Below are 22,310 nucleotides of genomic sequence, written 5' to 3' on the forward strand. Positions count from 1 at the left end.
GTATGGTTTAAAATCAGTTTAAGTCATCTAAAGAATTTTGTGAAGGATGCTAGTTTATCTAACACAATTGTAAACTGTTGGGTGTTGATGTTAAAAAGTAGCATATATGCACAGAAATGCTCAGTTTATTTTAAAGATTTTCTTGTCACATGAAATGCATACTCACTCAAAATACATTTCTCACAGAGCCGCAGATAACATATTTAGGCCTCTACATGGAAGTAAAATGATACCACCACAATGTCAAAAATATAGAAATTAAGAACTTTATTCCTATCTTAAACTGCAGGGCTCACTAACTCATCTCTTAATACTCATTCTATTTTTGATTTGCATGTTGTTGGAGGTCCCAGAGGTAGTCGTTGGCGAAGTTCATAATTTGAGTCATGGCGTTGAGTATCAGGATATCCATGTTGTTATCCAGCATCCCCTCCTCGTGGTAGTTCTTCACCGGCAGGATGCAGTTCATGGGAACGCCTAGCTCATTACTGCAGATCTGCATCTGAAAAACGTTGGAGACAGAAATGGCTGGATCAGTTTTTCTTGAGTGATGATCATTGAATCATGTCAGCACAACCAAGATTTAATGGCTGACTACATCACAGACATAACATTGTGTCAACCAATGGTTGCTTGCCACATCATCAACTGTGCAGTTGGGCATCAGATTGCCTCATCATATTATATGGTTAGTTGACATGTTAAACACTTGTCCAGGCAATGTAAAATTTGATCAGGTCTGAGGTTATGTGATTTACCTTCTTTTTGATCTCCTTGCTGTAGTAGATTCTGTTCACATCCTTGTTCACCAGCTCACAAGCCTTGTCTGGCATGGTCATGACAACAACTTGAGGGATTTCTGCCGTATAAATTAATATTTAATGAATAGAAGGACTAGCAAGCGCTACAGCTGAAAGGTGACAACTGATACCCAGCCATAGTTGTAGTTACCATTGAGAAACAGAGTTTAAAGAGCGTACTTACTCAGTCTGCTGGCTTCTGCCCTGATGTTCTTCATCTTGTCTATGACATCCTTTGGCATGAGAGAGATTTTGTCCGCTGCCACAATACTCACCAGGCAGTGCGTTTTGTCACTTAAGCTGGGATTCTGAATGAATTCCTGTTTTTGGTCCGATAATGGGTGGAAAGGATTGAACTGGCCAAGAAAATATAAGATTTGTTAGTGTGTGCGCGTACGTGCAAAGTTGAAGTCGCAAGTTTACATACACTTAGGTTGGAGTCATTAAAACTTGTTTTAACCACTACACAAATGTCTTGTTAAGGCAAGTCGGTTAGGACATCAACTTTGTGCATGACACAAGTCATTTTTCTAACAATTGTTTACAGACAGATTATTTCACTGTATCACAATTCCAGTGGGTCAGAAGTTTAAATACACTACGTTGACTGTGCCTTTAAACAGCTTGGAAAATTCCAGAAAATGTCATGCTTTAGAAGCTTCTGATAGGCTAATTGACATAATTTGTGTCAATTGAAGGTGTACCTGTGGATGTATTTCAATGCCTACCTTCAAACTCAGTGCCTCTTTGCTTGACATCATGGGAAAATCAAAAGATATCAGCCAAGACCTCAGAAAAAAAATGTGGGCCTCCACAAGTCTGGTTCATCCTTGGGAGCAATTTCCAAACTCCTGAAGGTACCACATTCATCTGTACAAACAATAGTACGCGAGTATAAACACCATGGGACCACGCAGCCGTCATACCGCTCAGGAAGGAGACGCATTCTGTCTCCTAGAGATGAAAATGTTTTGGTGCTGAAAGTGCAAATGAATCCCAGAACAGCAGCAAAGGATCTTGTGAAGATGCTGGAGGAAACAGGTATAAAACTATCTATATCCACAGTAAAACGAGTCCTATATCAACATAACCTGAAAGGCCGCTCAGCAAGGAAGAAGCCACTGCTCAAAAACCGTCATAAAAAAAGCCAGACTACGGTTTGCAACTGCACATGGGGACAAAGATTGTACTTTTTGGAGAAATGTCCTCTGGTCTGATGAAAAATATATATAACTGTTTGGCCATAATGACCATCATTATGTTTGGAGGAAATAGGGGGATGCTTGCAAGCCAAAGAACACCATCCCAACCGTGAAGCACAGGGGTGGCAGCATCATGTTGTGGGGGTGCTTTGCTGCAGGAGAGACTGGTGCACTTCACAAAATAGATGGCATCAGGAGGGGGGGAAATTATGTGGATATATTGAAGCAACATCTCAAGACATCAGTCAGGAAGTTAAAGCGTGGTCGCAAATGGGTCTTCCAAATGGACAATGACCCCAAGCATACTTCCAAAGTTGTGGCAAAATGGCTTAAGGACAACAAAGTCAAGGTATCGGAGTGGCCATCACAAAGCCCTGACCTCAATCCTATAGAAAATTTTGGGTAGAACTGAAAAAGCGTGTGTGAGCAAGGAGGCCTACAAACCCGACTCAGTTACACCAGCTCTGTCAGGAGGAATGGGCCAAAATTCACCCAACTTATTGTGGGAAGCTTGTGGAAGGCTACCCGGAACATTTGACCCAAGTTAAACAATTGAAAGGCAATGCTATCAAATACTATTTGCGTGTATGTAAACTTCTGACCCACTGGGAATGTGATGAAAGAAATTAAAGCTGAAATAAATAATTCTCTACTATTATTCTGACATTTCACATTCTGAAAATAAAGTGGTGATCCTAACTGACCTAAGACAGAGATTTTTTACTAGAATTAAATGTCAGGAATTGTGAAAAACTGAGTTTAAATGTATTTGGCTAAGGTGTATGTAAACTTCCGACTTCAACACTATGTACGTGTGTGTGTGTTTGACGTCTGCATTACCTCATAGCCCTCTGGTAGATGGCCCTTCAGAGCATTGATGATGTCATCAGGGTGCAACCCATTTTTTTCTTTTTCCAGACCCATGACATCATTGAATGCAAAGGGAAGACGTTTTTCTCCTGAACGGCCCTGAATGTAGTGTGTGTCATACTGAAAATACATTTATTTAATTACATGCATCTTTTTTTTCTATGGAAAGGATAGATACCCTCACACTCAGAAACATGAAAAGCATCCCAAACTGAGGCTCAGAGTCAACAAATATATACACTGAGTGTACAAAACATTAGGAACACCTGATCTTTCACCTGAACTCTACCTACAGTACATGTACATAATACCTCGACTAACTGGTGCCCCCACACATTGACTCTGTATTGGTACCCCCTGTTAATAGCCTCGCTATTGTTATTTTACTGCTGCTCTTTAATTATTTGTTACTTTTATTTGTAATTTTTTATTTATCTATTTTTTCCTTAACACTTATTTTTTCTTAACTGCATTGTTGGTTAAGGGCTTGTAGTAAGCATTTCACTGTAAGATGAAACACCTGTTGTATTCGGTGCATGTGACAAATCAAATTTGATTTGATCTTTCCATGACATAGACTGACCAGGTGAAAGCTATGATCCCTTGTTGATGTCACTTGTTAAATCCACTTCAATCAGTGTAGATGAAGGGGAGGAGACAGGTTAAAGAATATTTTTAAGCCTTCAGACAATTGAGACATGGATTGTGTATGTGTGCCATTCAAAGGGTGAATGGGCAAGACAAAATATTTTAAGTGCCTTTAAACAGGTTCTGGTAGTAGGTACCAGGCGCACTGGTATGTGTCAAACTGCAACGCTGCTGGGTTTTTCACACTCAACAATTTCCCGTGTGTATCAAGAAAGATCCACCACCCAAAGGAAATCCAGCCATCTTAGCACAACTGTGGGAAGCATTGGAGTCAACATGGGCCAGCGTCCCTGTGGAATGCTTTCGACACCTTGTAGAAAATGCCACGACGATTGAAGGCTGTTTTGAGTGCAAAAGGGGGTGCAACTCAATAGTAGAAAGCTGTTCCTAGTGTAAGTGTGTGTGTGTGTATACAGTACCAGTCAAAAGTTTGAACACAGCTACTCATTCAAGGGTTTCTTTTTTTAAACTATTTTCTATATTGTAGAATAATAGTGAAGACATCAAAACTATGAAATAACACATGGAATCATGTAGTAACCAAAAAGTGTTCAACAAATCAAAATATATTTGAGATTCTTCAAAGTAGCCACCCTTTGCCTTGATGACAGCTTTGCACACTCTTGGCATTCTCTCAACCAGCTTCACCTGGAATGCTTTTCCAACCGTCTTGAAGGAGTTCCCACATATGCTGAGCACTTGTTGGCTGCTTTTCCTTCACTCTGTGGTCCAACTCATCCCAAACCATCTCAATTGGGTTGAGGCTGGTTGATTGTGGAGGCCAGGTCATCTGATGCAGCACTCCATCACACTCCTTGGTCAAGTAGTCCTTACACAGCCTGGAGGTGTGTTTTGGGTCATTGTCCTGTTGAAAAACAAATTATAGTCCTACTAAGCACAAACCAGATGGGATGGCGTATTGCTGCAGAATGTTGTGGTAGCCATGCTGGTTAAGTGTGCCTTGAATTCTAAATAAATCAGCAAAGCACCATCACACCTCCTCCATGCTTCATGGTGGGGACCACACGTGCGAAGATCATCCGTTCACCTACTCTGCGTCTCACAAAAACACGGTGGTTGGAACAAAAAAAATCTAATTTACCAAGAAACAGATTTCCACCGGTCCATTGCTCGTGTTTCTTGGTCCAAGCAAGTCTCTTCTTATTGATGTCCTTTAGAAGTGGTTTCTTTGCAACAATTTGACCATGAAGGGCTGATTCACGCAGTCTCCTCTGAACAGTTGATGTTGAGATGGTACTGTTACTTGGATTTTGTGAAGCATTTATTTGGGCTGCAATCTGTGGTGCAGTTAACTCTAATTACCTTATCCTCTGCAGCAGAGGTAAACCAAGCAGAGGTCTTCCTTTCCTGTGGCGGTCCTCATGAGAGCCAGTTTCATCATAGCGCTTGGTTTTTGCGACTGCACTTGAAGAAACTTTCAAAGTTCTTGAAATGTTCCGGATTGACTGACCTGTCTTAAAGTAATGATGGACTGTCGTTTCTGTTTGCTTATTTGAGCTGTTTTTGCCATAATATGGACTTGGTCTTTTACCAAATAGGGCTTTTTTCTGTATACCACCCCTACCTTGTCACAACCCAATTGATTGGGTCAAACGCATTAAGGGAATTTCAAATAAACTTTTAACAAAGCACACCTGTTAATTGAAATGCATTCCAGGTGACTACCTCATGAAGCTGGTTGAGAGAATGCCAAGAGTGTGCAAAGCTGTCAAGGCAAATGGTGGCGACTTTGAAGCTCAAAAATAAAATATATTTTGATTTGTTTTACACTTTTTGGTTACTACATGATTCCATATGTGTTATTTCATAGTTTTGATGTCTTCACTATTATTCTACAATGTACAAAATAGTAAAAATAAAGAAACCCATGAATGAGTAAGTGTATCCAAACTTTTGACTGGTACTGTAAGTATTCAGACCCTTTCCTCAGACCCTTTATATAAAATTGATTGAGGGCACAATGCGCCGAAATGTGCATAAAGTAAAAATGCAAGACCAACATTTCGGTTTTTAACTCAAAGGATATAACTAAGCAGTAGAATACATATAATAAACTGGGTGGTTCGAGCCCTGAATGCTGATTGGCTGACAGCCGTGGTATATCAGACTGTATACCATGGGTATGACAAAAAAATATTTTTACTGTTCTAATTATGCTGGTAACCAGTTTATAATAGCAATAAGGCACCTCATGGGTTTGTGATATATGGCCAATATACCACGTCTAAGGGCTGCGTCCAGGCACTCCGTGATATGTCGTGCCTAAGAACAGCCCTTAGCCGTGGGATATTGGCCATATACCACACCTCCTCGGGCCTTATTGCTTAAATATAAAATTTCTACTGTGTACTTTTCTACTTTGTATTCTACTGTGTAGTTACATGCTTTGCGTTTATCTAGTCTGGATTATGTGATGTAATCAACTCATTTATATTTTCTTTATAGACAGATTTGTGTGCTTTCATTTGTCTTGTCCCTTTTATTTATTTATTTACCACCTTTTCATATAAAAATTATATACATTTATGCATCTGAGTCTCCATTTATTTAATTTTTTAAAGTTTCCAACAGTCTTGAGTGTATTTATTCTTTCCATGGTCCTACTTTTGCAAACCTACGCCCCTGTGATTGACTACGTTTTGCAATTAAATTAGCGTAGACACCCTCTTTGTTCTTGTAAGTCCCTCTTCAAGTCTCTGCCTGTTTGTAGCTCATGAAATACTGTGTCTTAATGTACCAGGATATATTAGGTAGCCATATCCCATGCCATTGTGTCTGTTAAATGTATTAGGCACTGCAGCTTACTGTCATGGTGAAGCTTGTGCCGGAGGTAGAAGCTACCAGGGCACTACTTGTTATCCGATTTTGGAAGACATTGTTGACTGAGTTGATGAAGCTGGACTTTCCTGCACCAACTGGTCCATATAGCAGGCATCTGAGCTGATCCACGTCAGGATTATTCAGTTTAAAGCTCCTCAGTTCATCCACCATGTGGTCTCTCTCTCCTTTACTGTGAGAGACAATGAAGAGTACCTGTTACTTCTTATGTTTACCTGGCCACTGTTTCCAAATGCTAACCTTTTAGCATTTGTGGCACAGGTTCAATGCAAATCAATGGTACCGATATTAGCATGTTTTTGCATGATTCATGTCCTAGTCATCCTAAAGTATTTCAAATAGATTGTGTAGCTCAATTAAGTTACTTATAGGTGATTTGGACATGAAGCGTGGAAAATGCTTATTGCGGTACCATTGACTTGCAATGGATTTGTGCCACAAATGCTAAACATTTAGCACTTAGAAACAGAGGCCATAGACTGCTTATAATTATGTACAGGGATATTGTATCAAGATAACACCAGGACTAATTTAAGATGGTGGGAAAACTGATATCAGCAGTTTAGTATAGCACACCATTCACACAACACAACCCTTGATAGTGATTGTAATTATAACCTAAACGTTTGTTTTACTTTCTCTTTCATCCTCCATATTGGTCAGTCAGTACAGTACTTACCTCCAACATGTTTTCCTCCATTGTTGGTCAAATTCTGTGTGAACACATGGAACACATTTTGATTAAATTAGTTCATTATTGTTTTCCACATTCCAACATCTCTTATTTTCAAAAGAATTTGAAGATTGAGTACAATGACATCATTAATGAGAGTAGGCTACAGTCAATGATACAGGGTATGTACTATATATGTAAAGCCTTGGGGCTGTGGTCAATGTATGCACTAAAACGGTGTATGCAGGTTCCCAGAACAAGTAAAAAGAATTGGGACCGATGCACTGTGCTTGAACCGAATTTGCACTCACACCTGATATTCACTATCAGTGGTTGACTGTATTTTACAGATATGTCATCTCTCTCTTACCCTTCTTTGGTGGGGGTGGTGATGGTGTCCGTGCTGGCGTTGATTCTTCTCCACCCATGTTTGCTTTTCTGAGAGGGAATGTAACAGGGTTGGGGTCAATTCCAATTTCATTAGAAATTCCAATTTAATTATTGAATTCATTCATGAAGTGGAGAATTTATATTGAATTTCAACAATCTTTCAAGTTATTGAATTGGAATTAGACTCCATGGACTTTTTTAAATTGGAATTTCATTGGAATTGTAAAACATTTAATCTGTGGAATTGAATTAAATTGGAATTCAGTATTTTTACATTTCCCAGTAATGCAATGTATCAAACATTGACTGCAGGATTTGTATTTCTATAGTTCCAGTATAGTACGGCTGTCTGAACAGTCACATGATCAGTCTGAAAGTCTGAGGGAATTGAATTTGTGGAATTGTTGTGACATAATATTGAATTGGGAATTTAATTATTGGAATTTACCTAACATTGGAATGGAGAGGAATTTAGTTCTCTGAATTCAAAGACTGACCTGGAATTTTAATTAAATTTACAGATATAATTAAATTATTTCTCATTGAATTTGTGGAATTACAGGCCCAGTGCAGTCAAAAATGTGATTTTCCTGTGTTTTATATATACTTCCACACTACGAGGTTGGAATAATACTGTGAAAATGATAATGTCCTTTTAGTGTAAAAGCTGTTTTAAAGGACCGCTTGAAACTTCAGCCTGTTTTGGTGGGATGGAGTGTTGGCCTCCCTGGTGACATCCCCAGGTGGTAAATTAGTTAGTAGACCAATAAGAAAGAGCGTTACAAACCTCTGCCAATAACAGATCGTTTCACCTCCCCAACCAGACCACTCCCAGACAGTCTTATCAACATTTTTGTTTGAGAAATTGCTCTTTGCTAAGAAGCTTTGTGTTAGTTTTTAACCATTTTAATTGAAAACAATCACAGAAAGGTACTTAATTGTTAGCCAAAACTGATTTGATAGAGATAAAAACAGCTGCATTGGACCTTTAACTCAACCCTGGAACATAAAAATATTATTTGGGTTGAATAGTACGTCATGTCTGCACTGCAGCTACTAGGGCTGGGTGGATACCAGTATTACAATATTTTTTCCATGGCAAAAATGAAAATACGAAGCAGACCAAACTCTTTGGTCCTTTAAATACCTGCTGTATGTAAGATATTGTGTGCTATAGCTTGAAAAATAAATACATGTGACTCTGGATGGCAACATAATGATGTTTGTTTCCAACATTAGGGCTGTTTTCCTAAAGAAGTTTAATCCGTTTCATTTTGTGGTCCCGTGTGGCTCAGTTGGTAGAGCATGGCGCTTGCAACGCCAGGGTTGTGGGTTCATTCCCCACGGGGGGACCAGGATGAATATGTATGAACTTTCCAAATTGTAAGTCGCTCTGGATAAGAGCGTCAGCTAAATGACTTAAATGTAAATGTAATTTTTTGTTTCCTTGCCACCTTACTAAGGAATATTGTGATATTGGTATTGTCACGGCCTTAGTAGCTACACAACATGGCCAGATGTATGTGGACACCCCCTCAAATGAGTGGATTCAGCTATTTCAGCCATACCCGTTGATGACAGGTATTTAAAATTGAGCACACAGCCATGCAATCTCCATAGACAACCATTGGCAGTAGAATGGCCCATACTGAAGAGATCAGTGACTTTCAACGTGGCACCGTCATAGGATTCCTCCTTTCCAACAAGTCAGTTCGTAACATTTCTGCCCTGCTAGAGCTGCCCTGGGCAACTGTAAGTGCTGTTATTGGGAAGTGGAAACGTCTAGGAGAAACAATGGCTCAGCCGCAAAGTGGTAGGACACACAAGCTCACAGAACGGGACCACGAGTGCTGAAGCGTGTAAAAATCTGTCCTCGGTTGCAACACTCACTACCGAGTTCCAAACTACCTCTGGAAGCAACATCAGCACAAAAACTGTTCGTCGGGACCTTCATTAAATGGTTTTCCATGGCTGAGCAGCCGCGCACAAGCCTAAGATCACCATGTGCAATGCCAAGCGTCGGCTGGAGCAGTGGAAACACGTTCTCTGGAGTGATCAATCACCCTTCACCATCTGGCAGTCCGGAGGACGAATCTGGGTTTGGCGGATGCCAGGAGAACGCTACTTGCCCCAATGCATAGTGCCATCTCTAAAGTTTGGTGTGGGAGGAATAATGGTCTGGGGCTGTTTCATTGTTCGTGCTAGGCCCCTTAGTTCCAGTGAAGGGAAATCTTAACGCTACAGCATAAAATTACATTTTAGACGATTCTGTGCTTCCAGCTTTGTGGCAACAGTTTGAGGAAGACCCTTTCCTGTTTCAGCATAATGCCCCCATGCACAGAGCGAGGTCCATACAGAAATGGGTTATTGAGATCGGTGTAGAAGAACTTGACTTGCCTGCACAGAGCCCTGACCTCAACCACATCAACACCTTTGGGATGAATGCGAACGCCAACTGCGAGCCAGGCCCAATCGCCCAACATCAGTGCCTGACCTCTAATGCTATTGTAGCTGAATGGAAGCAAGTCCCCGCAGTAATGCTCCAACGTTTAGTGGAAAACCTTCCCAGAAGAGTGGAGACTGTTATAGCAGCAAAGGGGTACGCCATATTAATGCCCATGATTTTGGAATTAAATGTTTGACGAGTAGGTGTCCATATACTTTTGGCCATGTCGTGTATCGCAGTCTGCTAAGCGCCACATACAAACAGATATATGGTCTGTATGTGCTGGGTGCCTCCTTGTTGCTGTCAACTCAAGGATCGGAAACTGTTGCAAATTATGTTAAATGCAGTAATACAATCAGTAGATGTACAACATATGTGGAACTGTCATTTAACTGCACTCAAATTTATGTCTGTTTCTTTACTCTTTTTGCAGATCTACAATGAGAAAAGAAGGCAGTTCAGCCTGGTAAAGAATTCTCCTTATGAGATGGTGGAGAAGGTAGCTTCAGACATCGAGAAGCTACTGGCCAAGAAACGCAAAGCACTTGATGTAAGTCAGCAATTTGACTTCTATTTATTTCACAAAAAAACACTACATTTAGTGGCAGTTTGACAGACAGATTTAGCTCAGTCCTGGGCTAAAAAGCAAGTTCAATAGTGAATCGCCATTGAAAATGCTTCTTAATCCAAGATTCCCGACTGGAAATTTGACACAAAATTAACACATTTCATATGCAATATATTCGTAATGCGAACGCAATGACTTGATAACCTGTTGCCAATACATTTTTAATCTATACTGAACAAAAATATAAATGCAACATTTTCAAAGATTTTACTGAGTTAAAGTTCTTAAGGAAATCAGTCACTTGAAATAAATTAGGCCCTAATCTATGGATTTTACATGACTGGGCAGGGTCGCACCCACCCACTGGGGAGCCAGGCCCAGCCAATCAGAATTGGTTTTTCCACACAGAGTGCTTTGTTGGACAGAAATACTCCTCAGTTTCATCAGCTGTCCGGGTGGCTGATCTCAGACGATCCCGCAGGTGAAGAAGCCGGATGTGGAGGTCCTGGGCTGGTTACACCTGGTCTGCGGTTGTGAGGCCGGTTGGATGTACTGCCAAATTCTCTAAAACGACGTTGGAAGCGACTTATGGTAGAGAAATGAACATTCGATTCTCTGGCAACAGCTCTGGTGGATATCCCTACAGTCAGCATGCCAATTGCACACTCCCTCAAAATGTATGGCATTGTGTTGTGTGACAAACTTCATATTTTAGAGTGGCATTTTGTTGTCCCCAGCACAAGGTGCACCTGTGTAATGATCATGCTGTTTAATCAGCTTTTTGATATGCCGCACCTGTCAGGTGGATGGATTATCTTGGCAAAGGAGAAATGGTCACTAACAGGAATGTAAACAAATCTGTGCGCAAAAAAAGAGAAAAGCTTTGTGCGTATGGAACATTTCTGTGATCTTTTACTTCAGCTCATGAAACATGGGACCATCACTTTACATGTCGCGTTTATATTTTTGTTCAGGTTATTTAGTAACAAAAAATGCACCCCAAACCAGCTGGTGTTTGTGAAAGCAAAGACAGGTGAAATGCATTTTTAACAAGTTCAAATTCAAGTTACAGTAAACATTTGTTATTGTATAATTAATCTATAGTTTTAATATATGTCCAGGAAACTGCCCCATAATATAGAAGATGTATAGGAACAATAGAAGACAATGTTACATTTCCTTTCTGCACAAACTATAGGCAGCTTCTACAAACATTGTAGTATAGCAAATCGATTTTTCCTTTTGCAATGCAAATATTGTACTGTATATCGATCAGGTCCTCTACCAATTTTTCCTATCAGCAGAATAAATAGTTTATAAAAGATAAAAATAAAAATCTATTAAAAAAAATGTTAATAGACTTACCTTCTTGGTACTTGTTTCTTCTGAGGCTGAGATTCTGATATAGTTGTGAAAAAAAGCATTGCACCAGCACCTATTTATACCTGCACAATAGAAAGTGAAATTCAGGTGAGGGCTGTCTAGCTCTCCTATTGCTATACCCATTTCTTGTAAATGGGGCCATTCTAGTAATAAAGGGACCATAGGTTTACTTTCAGTATAACTTTAACTTTTTTTTTTACAGGTAAGAGCATCAGGTGGTTATGTGATTTACACAGAAAGACAAATGCCCAGCTCTTTTAGTCTTCTAAACCCATTACATTTCTATGAAGTCAGACCATTTAGGCTATGGGCTTATGAGGTGAAATAGACCCTTAACCGCCCATGTCCTCCGTCCTCCGTGAGCACTGAGGTTAAAGAGCTAGCAACCGGCATAGCAACCAGTATAGCAGACGTTTTGGTTCATTACGTAGGCCGGTCAGGATTTGACCATTTCTAGCAACGGCCCTAGCAACAGACGCTAACAGCTAATTGAATCCCGTTGTGACCCAGGGGTGGAAACCATTTGGCAGTGGACACTATTTGACATGGCAGGCCCTGTTATAAATAATGTGAATATAATTTTTTTAATATCCCTCCCATTCAACTAGGCCTATTCAAAATAAAGGGTAGGGCCTTTGTTTTCTCTGTTCTCTAACCTGAACTCTTGAACCTGCAGAGGCTGGCCAGTGAAGCAGAACGTGTCCAGCGAGACCATCCCTGGCACGACAGCGTCAAGGTAACACTACTGTAACACACCCTACCAGCAGAATGTCTGCATTTGTAATGTATAAAAGATTCAGCAGGGGGTCTTGATACTAAGCACATCCCCTATTGATGTAATGATTATATCAACAGTAAATGTTCACACAACCATCATCATGCACTCCTCAAAGTCATCAGTGATCTCCTCACCGCTGCTGGTACTGGTGCCCTCAACATCCTGTTTCTCCTTGACCTTACATAAGTATTCAGACCCTTTGCTACGAGACTCGAAATTTGCACAGATGCATCCTGTTCCCATTGATAATACTTGAGATGTTTCTACAACTTGGAGTCCACCTGTGGTAAATTCAATTGATTGGACATGATTTAGAAAGGCATACACCTGTCTATATAAGGTCTCACAGTTGACAGTGCATATCAGAGAAAAAAACAAGCCATGAGGTGGAAGGAATTGCCCGTAGAGCTCCGAGACAGGATTGTGTCGAGGCACAGATCTGGGGAAGGGTACCAAAACATTTCTGCAGCATTGAAGGTCCCCAAGAACACAGTGGCCTCCATCATTCTTAAATGGAAGAAGTTTGGAACCACCAAGACTCTTCCTAGAGCTGGCCGCCGGGCCAAACTGAGCAATCGGGGAAGAAGGGCCTTGGTCAGGGAGGTGACCAAGAACCCTATGATCACTCTGATAGAGCTCCAGAGTTCCTCTGTGGAGATGAGAGAACCTCCCAGAAGGGCAACCATCTCTGCAGCATTCCACCAATCAGGCCTTTATGGTAAAGTGGCCAGACGGAAGCCACTCTTCAGTAATAGGCACATGGCAGCCTGCTTGGAGTTTGCTAAAAGGCACCTAAAGACTCAGACCATGAGAAACAAGATTCTCTGGTCTGATGAAAGCAAGCTTAAACGCTTTAGCCTGAATACCAAGCATCACGTCTGCAGGAAACCTGGCACCATCCCTACGGTGAAGCATGGTGGTGGCAGCATAATGCATTTTGGATGTTTTTCAGCGGCAGGGACTGGGAGACTAGTCAGGATTGAGGCAAAGATGAACGAAGCAAAGTACAGAGAGATCCTTGATGGAAACCTGCTCCAGAGCGCTCAGGACCTCAGACTGGGGTGAAGGTTCACCTTCCAACAGGACAACGACCCTAAGGACACAGCCAAGACAATGCAGGAATGACTTCGGGACAAGTCTCTGACTGTCCTTGAGTAGCCCAGCCAGAACCCTGACTTGAACCCGATCGAACATCTCTGGAGAGATTTTAAAATAGCGGTGCAGCAACTCTCCCCATCAAACCTGACAGAGTTTGAGAGGATTGGGAGAAACTCCCCAAATTCAGGTGTGCCAAGCTTGTAGCATCATACCCAAGAAGACTCAAGGCTGTAATCACTGCCAAAGGTGCTTCAACAAAGGGTCTGAATACTTATGTACATTTGATATTTCAGTTTTAAATTTGTTATACATTTGCAAAAATGTCTAAACCTGTTTTTGCTTTGTCATTATGGGGTTGTGTGTAGATTGATGAAGGGAAAAAATGTAATACATTTTAGAATAAGGCTGTAACCTAACAAAATGTGGAAAAAGGGGTCTGAATACTTCCCGATCGCACTGTATATCTGCAGCTGCTCGACTAAAAAAAATCTTGGTCGACTAAATTGTGTCCTAAAGTCAACACACCTATATTTTAGCATTAATTATCTTTTAAAATGCTACATTTTCTCTAAGCCTCATGTCAAAATGTGTAGAATAGCATGAGATGGGCTATAAAACTGCACATGTTCCTCTCTGCCCCATGGCAAAATGTGTAGTATTGCAGGAGCTTTACAAACAGCAACGTTTTCTCTCAGCCTCATGTCAAAATGTGTAGAATAGCATGAGATTAGATATAAAACCACACATTAGTCTCTTTGCCCAATGGCAAAATGTGTAAAATTGCAGCTGCTTCCACCCAAAATGTATTTCTGTCTATGCCACTGGTGATTCAATCCACAGGTTACATTAGTCACCTTGTTTGGTCATTGTCAATTTAACACTAGGTTCATTTGGCTGTAACATCGAGAAGGCAGCATTCGGCAGAATTTTTGGTAGGGTGACCTGATTTGTCTAACTATGAACATTATTTTGCCCAAACAGATTGTGAACCCAAATATGTAACTGATTCTAGTGGGGGGGACAATACAGTGCCTTCAGAAAGTATTCACACCCCTTGACTTTCTCCACATTTTGTTGCATTACAGCCTCACTTTAAAATGTATTAAATGTAGATTTCTTTTGTCACTGGCCTACACACAATACACCATAATGTCAAAGTGGAATTATGTTTTTCAATTTTTTTTGTCAATAAGTATTCAACCAGTTTGTTAAGTATTCAACCAGTTTGTTATGGCAAAGCTAAATAAGTTCAGGAGTAAAAATTTGCTTAACAAGTCACATAATAAGTTGCACTCTGTGTGCAATAGTATTTAACATAACTCTGTACCCCACACATACTGTACAGTTATTTGTAAGGTCCCTCAGTCGAGTAGTGATTTTCAAACACAGATTCAACCACAAAGACCAGGAAGGTTTTCCAATTCCTCGCAAAGGGCACCTATTCTGCCCTACAAAGCAAAAGAGCAGTAACTGCACGTTTGGTCAGAAATGTGTTATTGACATTTTTGATGGTGCTTTATCATGTGGAGAAATATCCTGCATCCACTGTGTTGTTTTGGAGAAAAGGTTACAGTGAAACCAAGGGAAAAAAGCAGTAACTTCCGTCACTCACTTCAGTTACTGCCTTTTACCTTGGTTTCACCGAGATTTGGGCTGCAGTTACTACGGTTTACCTTGGTATTATTTATTGTTGTTTGCTGATACAAGTGTCAAACTATATAACACTGACAGCCACATACAAATAAATCTATGAACACATGTTTTTGTTTAAAAAAAACTATCATAATGGAAATGTATTCCATTAGGTGTACCAAGCAAGAAGGCAGTAACTGCTGTCTAGGGTCAATATGAATAAAAAATAACCTCATAGTTAAACAGATAACTACATCTCCAATGATCAGACTACAATTCATTTGGCTGGAAAATGTAAAAACGTTTAAGTCCTTTTTCTCAGTTTCAGTCTATGAGCAGTTACTGCTCTTTTACTTGGTAGGGCAGTATCGGTAGATGTGTAAAAAAACATTTAATATCCCTTTGAGCATGGTGAAGTTATAAATTACACTTTGGATGCATTCGCTACAAAGATATAGGCGTCCTTCCGAACATCTAATCAAATGGCTACCCAGACTATTTGCATGGTTCACATCAGGCAATGCTTCTTGTGAATAGCAAACTCAAATTTGTGAGTGTTTTTTTGTAGGGCACGGCAGCTCCAATCTCGTCTCATTGATTGGACTCCAGGTTAGCTGACTCCTGACTCCAATTAGCTTTTGGAGAAGTCATTAGTCTAGAGGTTCACATACTTTTCCCAACCTACACTGAATGTTTCATTTGTGTATTCAATATAGACTAGAAAAATACAATAATTTGTGTGTTATTAGTTTAAGCACACTATGTTTGTCTATTGTTGTGACTTAGATGAAGATCAGATCAAATGTGATGACCAATTTATGCAGAAATCCAGGTAATTCCAAAGGGTTCACATACTTTTTCTTGCCACTGTATATAGAGCTGATTCCGATGTAGAAATGTTTAGCTAATATCGTCCGATTCCGATATGCTTACCGATATATTGTGCATCCCTACATCCGACCTATGATTAAAAAATAAATAATAATAATTCCACTCTGTTCATGGGCCAAAGCCGTTGGAAAATATGTAGAAATGCAGGAAATGAGCTTTGTTTTTTTTATGGAAGGAGCACAATCCATGGAAAAGTTAGCTTGCTAGCTAGACATGCTAGAAAGTAATTGAAACAAGTTTAGAAAAAAGTAACTTCAAGAAACGTGGTTTATTTTCTTCTGAAGCAATTGAGTGTCCTGTCATCATTATAGAAGTTATATTTTGCTGTCTCACAAAACAAATTTAGTCAGTAAATTAAGCCATCTCCATTGTAAATACTCTTTCTGCCATACATGCCTTCAAACTACCGTAAACCCCCTTAAGTATTCCCTTACCTAAGGAAATATTTGAGGTTCTATGCAAATTATTACCTAAGGTCCTGTAAACAGGCCCTGGAACTCCCTCTGACTCTGAGTCCATCACCACCTTTCAGTTCCACCTAAAGCCCCAACTCTTCACCATGGCCTACCCATAAGCTCCCCCCACCCCCACACACACTCTCTCTCACTTCCATACACACACAGATTTTTTTTGTTTTTACTATCCTTGTGGGGAACAAACACTTGATTGCCAAACCTAACCCTTAACCTAACCTTAACCCCTAACCCTGAACCTAACCCTAACTCCTCAACCTAACCCCTAACCTTAATTCTAACCCTAATTGTAACCATAAATCTAACCCCTAAGCCTAAAATAGCCTTTTAATGTGGTGACTGGCGAAATGTCCCCACTTGTCCGAATAATCCTGGTTTTACTATCTTTGTGAGGACTTCTGGTCCCCACAAGGATAGTAAAACCAAGAACACCCCCCCCCACACACAACACCTGCTGGTTCACTCATACACTGACACATCACACTCTTACCCTTCCTTGAGCTCTACCCCCCTTCTCTTTGTTTCATGATTTTTCTCCCTGCATTTTAGTCTGCCATTGTTTTCTTTGGATATCTGTTTTTTTGTTCTGTGTCTACAATTGTAAAGTGATTTTGGGTCCTTGAAAAGCACATATTCTTCTTCTTCTCATCTGATTCCATGCCCCTTATTCACCATGAAACTCAAAGGTTAACCACCATGTCTGTTTACAGCCGCTGGAGTCCAATAGTACAATTTCCTAATAATCTACTTAGATTTGCAAAGTTTAGAATGCGCTCATTCCATGCCACACTGCATCACCAATCATCCATCCTTGCGCACAGTCAGTCATTATTACAGCCAGGCTGGTCTGAGATCACCAGTCAGGGGCAGAGAACGGAGCTCAGGGATGAGCTGGTTCGACAGTGCTGGGCTGGGATAGCTGAAGCTGTAACTGGCGGCGTGTACTAAGTCAAATAAAATGTTATTGGTCACATACACATATTTAGCAGATGTTATTGCGGGTGTAGTGAAAAGCATGGCCAGCTCAGCCGGGGGGGGGGGGGGGGGGGGGCACTGTTGAGTCCTACATACATTGACATTCCACTTTTCCACATGGTTTGGTCCATTAGTCCATTGAGGCAGGACAGGCCCTGTGGACTCATCCCCCATCCTCCCTCCCTCCCTCCCTCCCCTGCCACACCACCCCACCCCAGCCCTCCCAGCAGCAGTGACTCCCTCTGTGAGCCTCACCACCACTGGCTCGCTCTCTGTGTATGAACCAGCAGAGCTCACAAGTAACAACTCTTCCCATCCTTATGCACCAACAAAAAAGAGTTTGGTTGGATGATTCAGTGGGTTTGACCACACTGTCGTATTCAGTCGTGGGTGTATTATGTATATGAAATACAGGGGTGTAGTTTGGTGTTCCTTCATGACAGCAGGACAGGTTGTTTCAGATGAGCATTTCCAATTTATTTTATACTTGTTGACTGAGTATGGTCGTTAACTCTGGTTACCTTATTATAAGATTGTGACAAACGCAGGGTTGCAAAGGGAGGGTATATTACTGGAAACTTTAGAAGTTTACCAGTAAACTACCAGACGTTTGGTAACTTTCAAGTTTTTATTTTATTTGATCAGATTACATCTAGGGGCCTTTTTCTAGAAACTCCAGATTATCACAGGTGTCTGCAATTATCTCTGGTCCTCTGTGTGGCCTTATCACATGTAAAATATATAATATGGGCCACATAAAATAAAATTCCAAAGCTGTAAAACATTATCCTAAATATAAACCATCAACTTAGTGAATACCGTTGGTGTTTAATGGCAGGTTTTCAGCATGAAATATCCTATATATTTTTTGACATACTTTTATTTATTTTACTATCTCAATATGTCTTTGTTTGAAATGTTTTGGTGCCAAACTGGTGGCAGTTGTGAAAAAGTCAATAGTTGCTTGGTTCATTGAAAATAATGCCATTGTTGACTAGATGCTTTTTTTCATTAATTAGGCTATTTTCACTTGAACTATATGGTCTGTCCACTAGAAACTCAAGGTCAATATGGACACATATTCAAAAAATTACTACTATATATGAATACATTTTTATAAATTACCAAAGTTACCATAGATTGCCATAGATTACCTGTTAATTACCAAAATTACTTATGATTCCAAATATTTGGTAAATTACCGTTAGCTTTGCAACTCTAGGCCAACTTGTCATCATCCATGTTATATCTGTTTTGTTTTGCTCTCTACCAGGAGTGGAACATGACGTATTACGATTCCAAGGCAGAGCTTGACTATGTGAGTAGAAAGTGAAAAGCTCATTTCTACACATCCTCTCTCATTTGTTGATAAAGCTTTTGAAATCTGCTGAAGAAAGAAGTGGTAGTAATATTGTGTGTGTGTGTGTGTGTGTGTGTGTGTGTGTGTGTGTGTGTGGGTGTGGGTGTGTGTGGGTGTGTGTGTGTGGGTGTATGTGTGTGCGTGTGCGTGTGTGTGTATGTATCTACATGTGTACGTGTGTTAGCAGTACTCCCTGCAAGATGGTGATGGGGAAACAGTGAGCCCTCCACTACAGGTGGAGTTTGTGTATGACCCTAACTTCAAAAATAAGGTCAACTACTCCTTCACAGCCGTTCAGATCCCCACAGACATCTACAAAGGAGGTGAGTTTCACATTAGTGCAATGGACAATGAATGTCTTATTATTATAATATTTACCAGTCATTTGCTGCTCAGTTGAGACTATGGCCCTGTACACACTTGGGTAGTACAACTGATGTACAACACATATGACACAATGGTTGTGAAACAACTAATATTTTGGCAGATAGTTTGTTTCCTCAATAATGCCTGTGATAATTTTTTGGTTGCAGAAAAACTCCATACCAAATGCTTTGTGTGTGTAAAGGGCTAGAGTGCTTTACAATCTCAATTTAGACAGGTGGAAAGTATAAGGTTTACAAGTTAGTAGAGGGGAGAACAGCAGCGCTTGACTTGGACTCAATAAGTACCGGTACTCAATTTTGGGTGCCAGTACTGTTTTATATTTAGGTGCAGGAGCTCCACAACACTTTTGAGCTAATATTCTATAAGAGGAACAGGAGCTGAAGCAGCACAGAATTTGAGGTGCTTGTACTCCTCTCCGGGGAGCTCCTGCCCATGTCAAGCACTGGAGAACAGGAATGTTGTGGTGTTCTACTCATTAATACAAATTAAATTTTAAAAATATAGCCGTTGCATAAGTATTCACCCTCTTTGTTTAGGCAAGTCTAAATTAGTTCAGAAGTAAACATTTCCAATCACAGATTTAAATACAAAGACCCGGGAGCTTTTCAAAAGCCTCATAAAGAAAAGGGCAGTGATTGGTAGATGGGTACCAATAATAAATCAGTCATTGAATATATCTTTAAGCATGGTCAAGTTAATAATTATGCTGTGGATGATGTATTAAACCACCCACACACATCAAGCATGGTGTAGTTGCATTGTGGTATAGGTATGCTTGACATCGGCAAAGACTGAGGAGTTTTTCAGAATGAAAAGAAATGGGATGGAGCTAAGCACAGGCAAAATCCTAGGAAAACCTGCTTCAGTCCCCTTTACACCAGACACTAAAAGAGGAATTCACCTTTCAGGAGGACAATGACCTACAATATATATACAAAAGTATATGGACACCCCTTCAAATGAGTGGTTTTGGCTATTTCAGCCACACCCATTGCTGACAGGTGTATAAAATCGAGCACACCGCCATGCAATCTCCATAGACAAACATTGGCAGTAGAATGGCCTTACTGAAGATCTCAGTGACTTTGAACGTGGCACCAACAGGTCAGTTTGTCAAATTTATGCGCTGCTATAGCTGCCCCAGTCAACTGTAACTGCTGTTATTGTGAAGTGGAAACGTCTAGGAGCAACAACGGCTCAGCCGCGAAGTGGTAGGCCACACAAGCTCACAGAACGGGACCGCCGAGTCCTGAAGAGCATAGCACATAAAAAAACATCTGTCCTCGGTTGCAACACTCACTACGTCAGCACAATAACTGTTTCTCGGTGAGCTTCATGAAATGGGTTTCCATGGCCTAGCAGCCACACACAAGCCTAAGATCACCATGTGCAATGCCAAGCGTTGGTTGGAGTGGTGTAAAGCTCGCCGCCATTGGACTCTGGAGCAGTGGAAACGCGTTCTCTGGAGTGATGGATCACGCTTCACCATGTGGCAGTCCGACGGACAAATCTGAGTTTGGCGGATGCCAGGAGAACGCTACCTGCCCCAATGCATAGTGCCAACTGTAAAGTTTGGTAGAGGAGGAATCTGGGGCTGTTTTTCATGGTTTGGGCTAGGCCCCTTAGTTCCAGTGAAGGAAAATCTTAACGCTAGAGCATACAATGACATTCTAGACGATTCTGTGCTTCCAACTTTGTGGCAACAGTTTGGGGGAAGGCCCTTTCCTGTTTCAACATGACAATGCCACCGTGCACAAACCGAGGTCCATACAGAAATGGTTTGTCGAGATTGGTGTGGAAGAACTTGACTGGCCTGCACAGAGCCCTAACCTCAACCCCATCGAACACATTTGGGATCAATTGGAACGCAGACTGCGAGCCAGGCCTAATCACCCAACATCAGTGCCCGACCTCACTAGTGCTCTTGTGGCTGAATGGAAGCAAGTCCCCGCTGCAATATTCCAATATCTAGTGGAAAACCTTCCCAGAAGAGTTGAGGCTGTTATAACAACAAAGGGGGGACCAACTCCATATTAATGCCCATGATTTTGGAATGAGATGTTCGACGAGCAGGTGTCCACATACCTTTGGTCATTTAGTGTATCTGGACATTCAAAGACTTTCTGGACTCCCCTTTGTTGCTGCAATAACACTCTCCAGCTCCAATATCCTAACCAATAACAAGTTATTACTACTGATAATGGGATTATGAAATCATAAACGGACTCATTATGCAACTAAAACGAGCTCAAGTCAAATAGTCTCCAACAGATTAATGGGCAAATATTGCACAATACAGTTGGCAAAGCTCTTTTGAGACTTACCCAAGAAGACTCAGCTGTAATCGCTGCCAAAGGTGTTTCTAGCAAGTATTGACTCAGGAGGTGAATACTTATCTAATCAAGGTATATTAGTGTTTGATTTCATGAATTTTTTAAAAATATATATAATTTTTCTTTCAATTTGACATGACAGAGTATTTTGTGTAGATCGTTGACAAAAAAATTGCAATTAAATCCAGTTTAATCCCACTTTGTAACAAAACAAAATGTGAAAAAGTTCAAGGGTGTGTAGACTTTCTATAGGCACTGTAAGTGAGATCAATCCGTCTTCTATCTGGTCTTTCCCTTCAGCCCCAGTGATTCTAAATGAGCTGAACTGGACACAGGCGCTGGAGAAGGTGTTTATGGAGAACAGTCAAGAGGATCCTTCACTACTCTGGCAGGCGTTTGGTAGCGCCACTGGGGTCACCCGCTACTACCCAGGTACATGATGTCCTTATTACAGGAATACAGGATGCCCTTACTAGAATTATAGGATGTCTTTGGTCCTTTCCTTTACGACAATGCAATATACTGTAAAGCAATAAAAGTTTAC

The 22,310-nt window shown here is 40.7% G+C and overlaps 2 protein-coding genes across 4 annotated transcripts in view; one reads left to right on the forward strand and one right to left on the reverse strand.

Moving 5' to 3' along the window:
* Window positions 1–22,310, forward strand: part of cacna2d2b (calcium channel, voltage-dependent, alpha 2/delta subunit 2b) — a 78,785-nt gene that overhangs the window by 22,084 nt on the left and 34,391 nt on the right. Inside the window, exons 3-7 of one of the 2 annotated variants that reach the window (XM_071348976.1) lie at window positions 10,322–10,438; window positions 12,516–12,575; window positions 18,960–19,004; window positions 19,231–19,369; window positions 22,067–22,198. In XM_071348976.1, the coding sequence (XP_071205077.1) occupies window positions 10,322–10,438; window positions 12,516–12,575; window positions 18,960–19,004; window positions 19,231–19,369; window positions 22,067–22,198 (493 nt within the window). The remainder of the gene's footprint in view (window positions 1–10,321; window positions 10,439–12,515; window positions 12,576–18,959; window positions 19,005–19,230; window positions 19,370–22,066; window positions 22,199–22,310) is intronic. The other variant, XM_071348984.1, reaches the window with a different exon arrangement.
* LOC139543055 (interferon-induced protein 44-like) overlaps window positions 7–22,310 on the reverse strand; it is an 83,697-nt gene continuing 61,393 nt past the window's right edge. The window contains exons 1-7 of one of the 2 annotated variants that reach the window (XM_071349184.1): window positions 7,423–7,540; window positions 7,059–7,092; window positions 6,347–6,551; window positions 2,843–2,992; window positions 985–1,156; window positions 759–859; window positions 7–502 (exon numbers count right to left, since the gene is read on the reverse strand). In XM_071349184.1, the coding sequence (XP_071205285.1) occupies window positions 320–502; window positions 759–859; window positions 985–1,156; window positions 2,843–2,992; window positions 6,347–6,551; window positions 7,059–7,092; window positions 7,423–7,480 (903 nt within the window). In that variant the 5' untranslated portion in view covers window positions 7,481–7,540 and the 3' untranslated portion in view covers window positions 7–319. Of the gene's footprint in view, window positions 503–758; window positions 860–984; window positions 1,157–2,842; window positions 2,993–6,346; window positions 6,552–7,058; window positions 7,093–7,422; window positions 7,541–22,310 lie in introns of those variants that run through there. The other variant, XM_071349191.1, reaches the window with a different exon arrangement.

Source organism: Salvelinus alpinus, chromosome 2, assembly GCF_045679555.1.
Source record: "Salvelinus alpinus chromosome 2, SLU_Salpinus.1, whole genome shotgun sequence".
Taxonomy (NCBI): domain Eukaryota; kingdom Metazoa; phylum Chordata; class Actinopteri; order Salmoniformes; family Salmonidae; genus Salvelinus; species Salvelinus alpinus.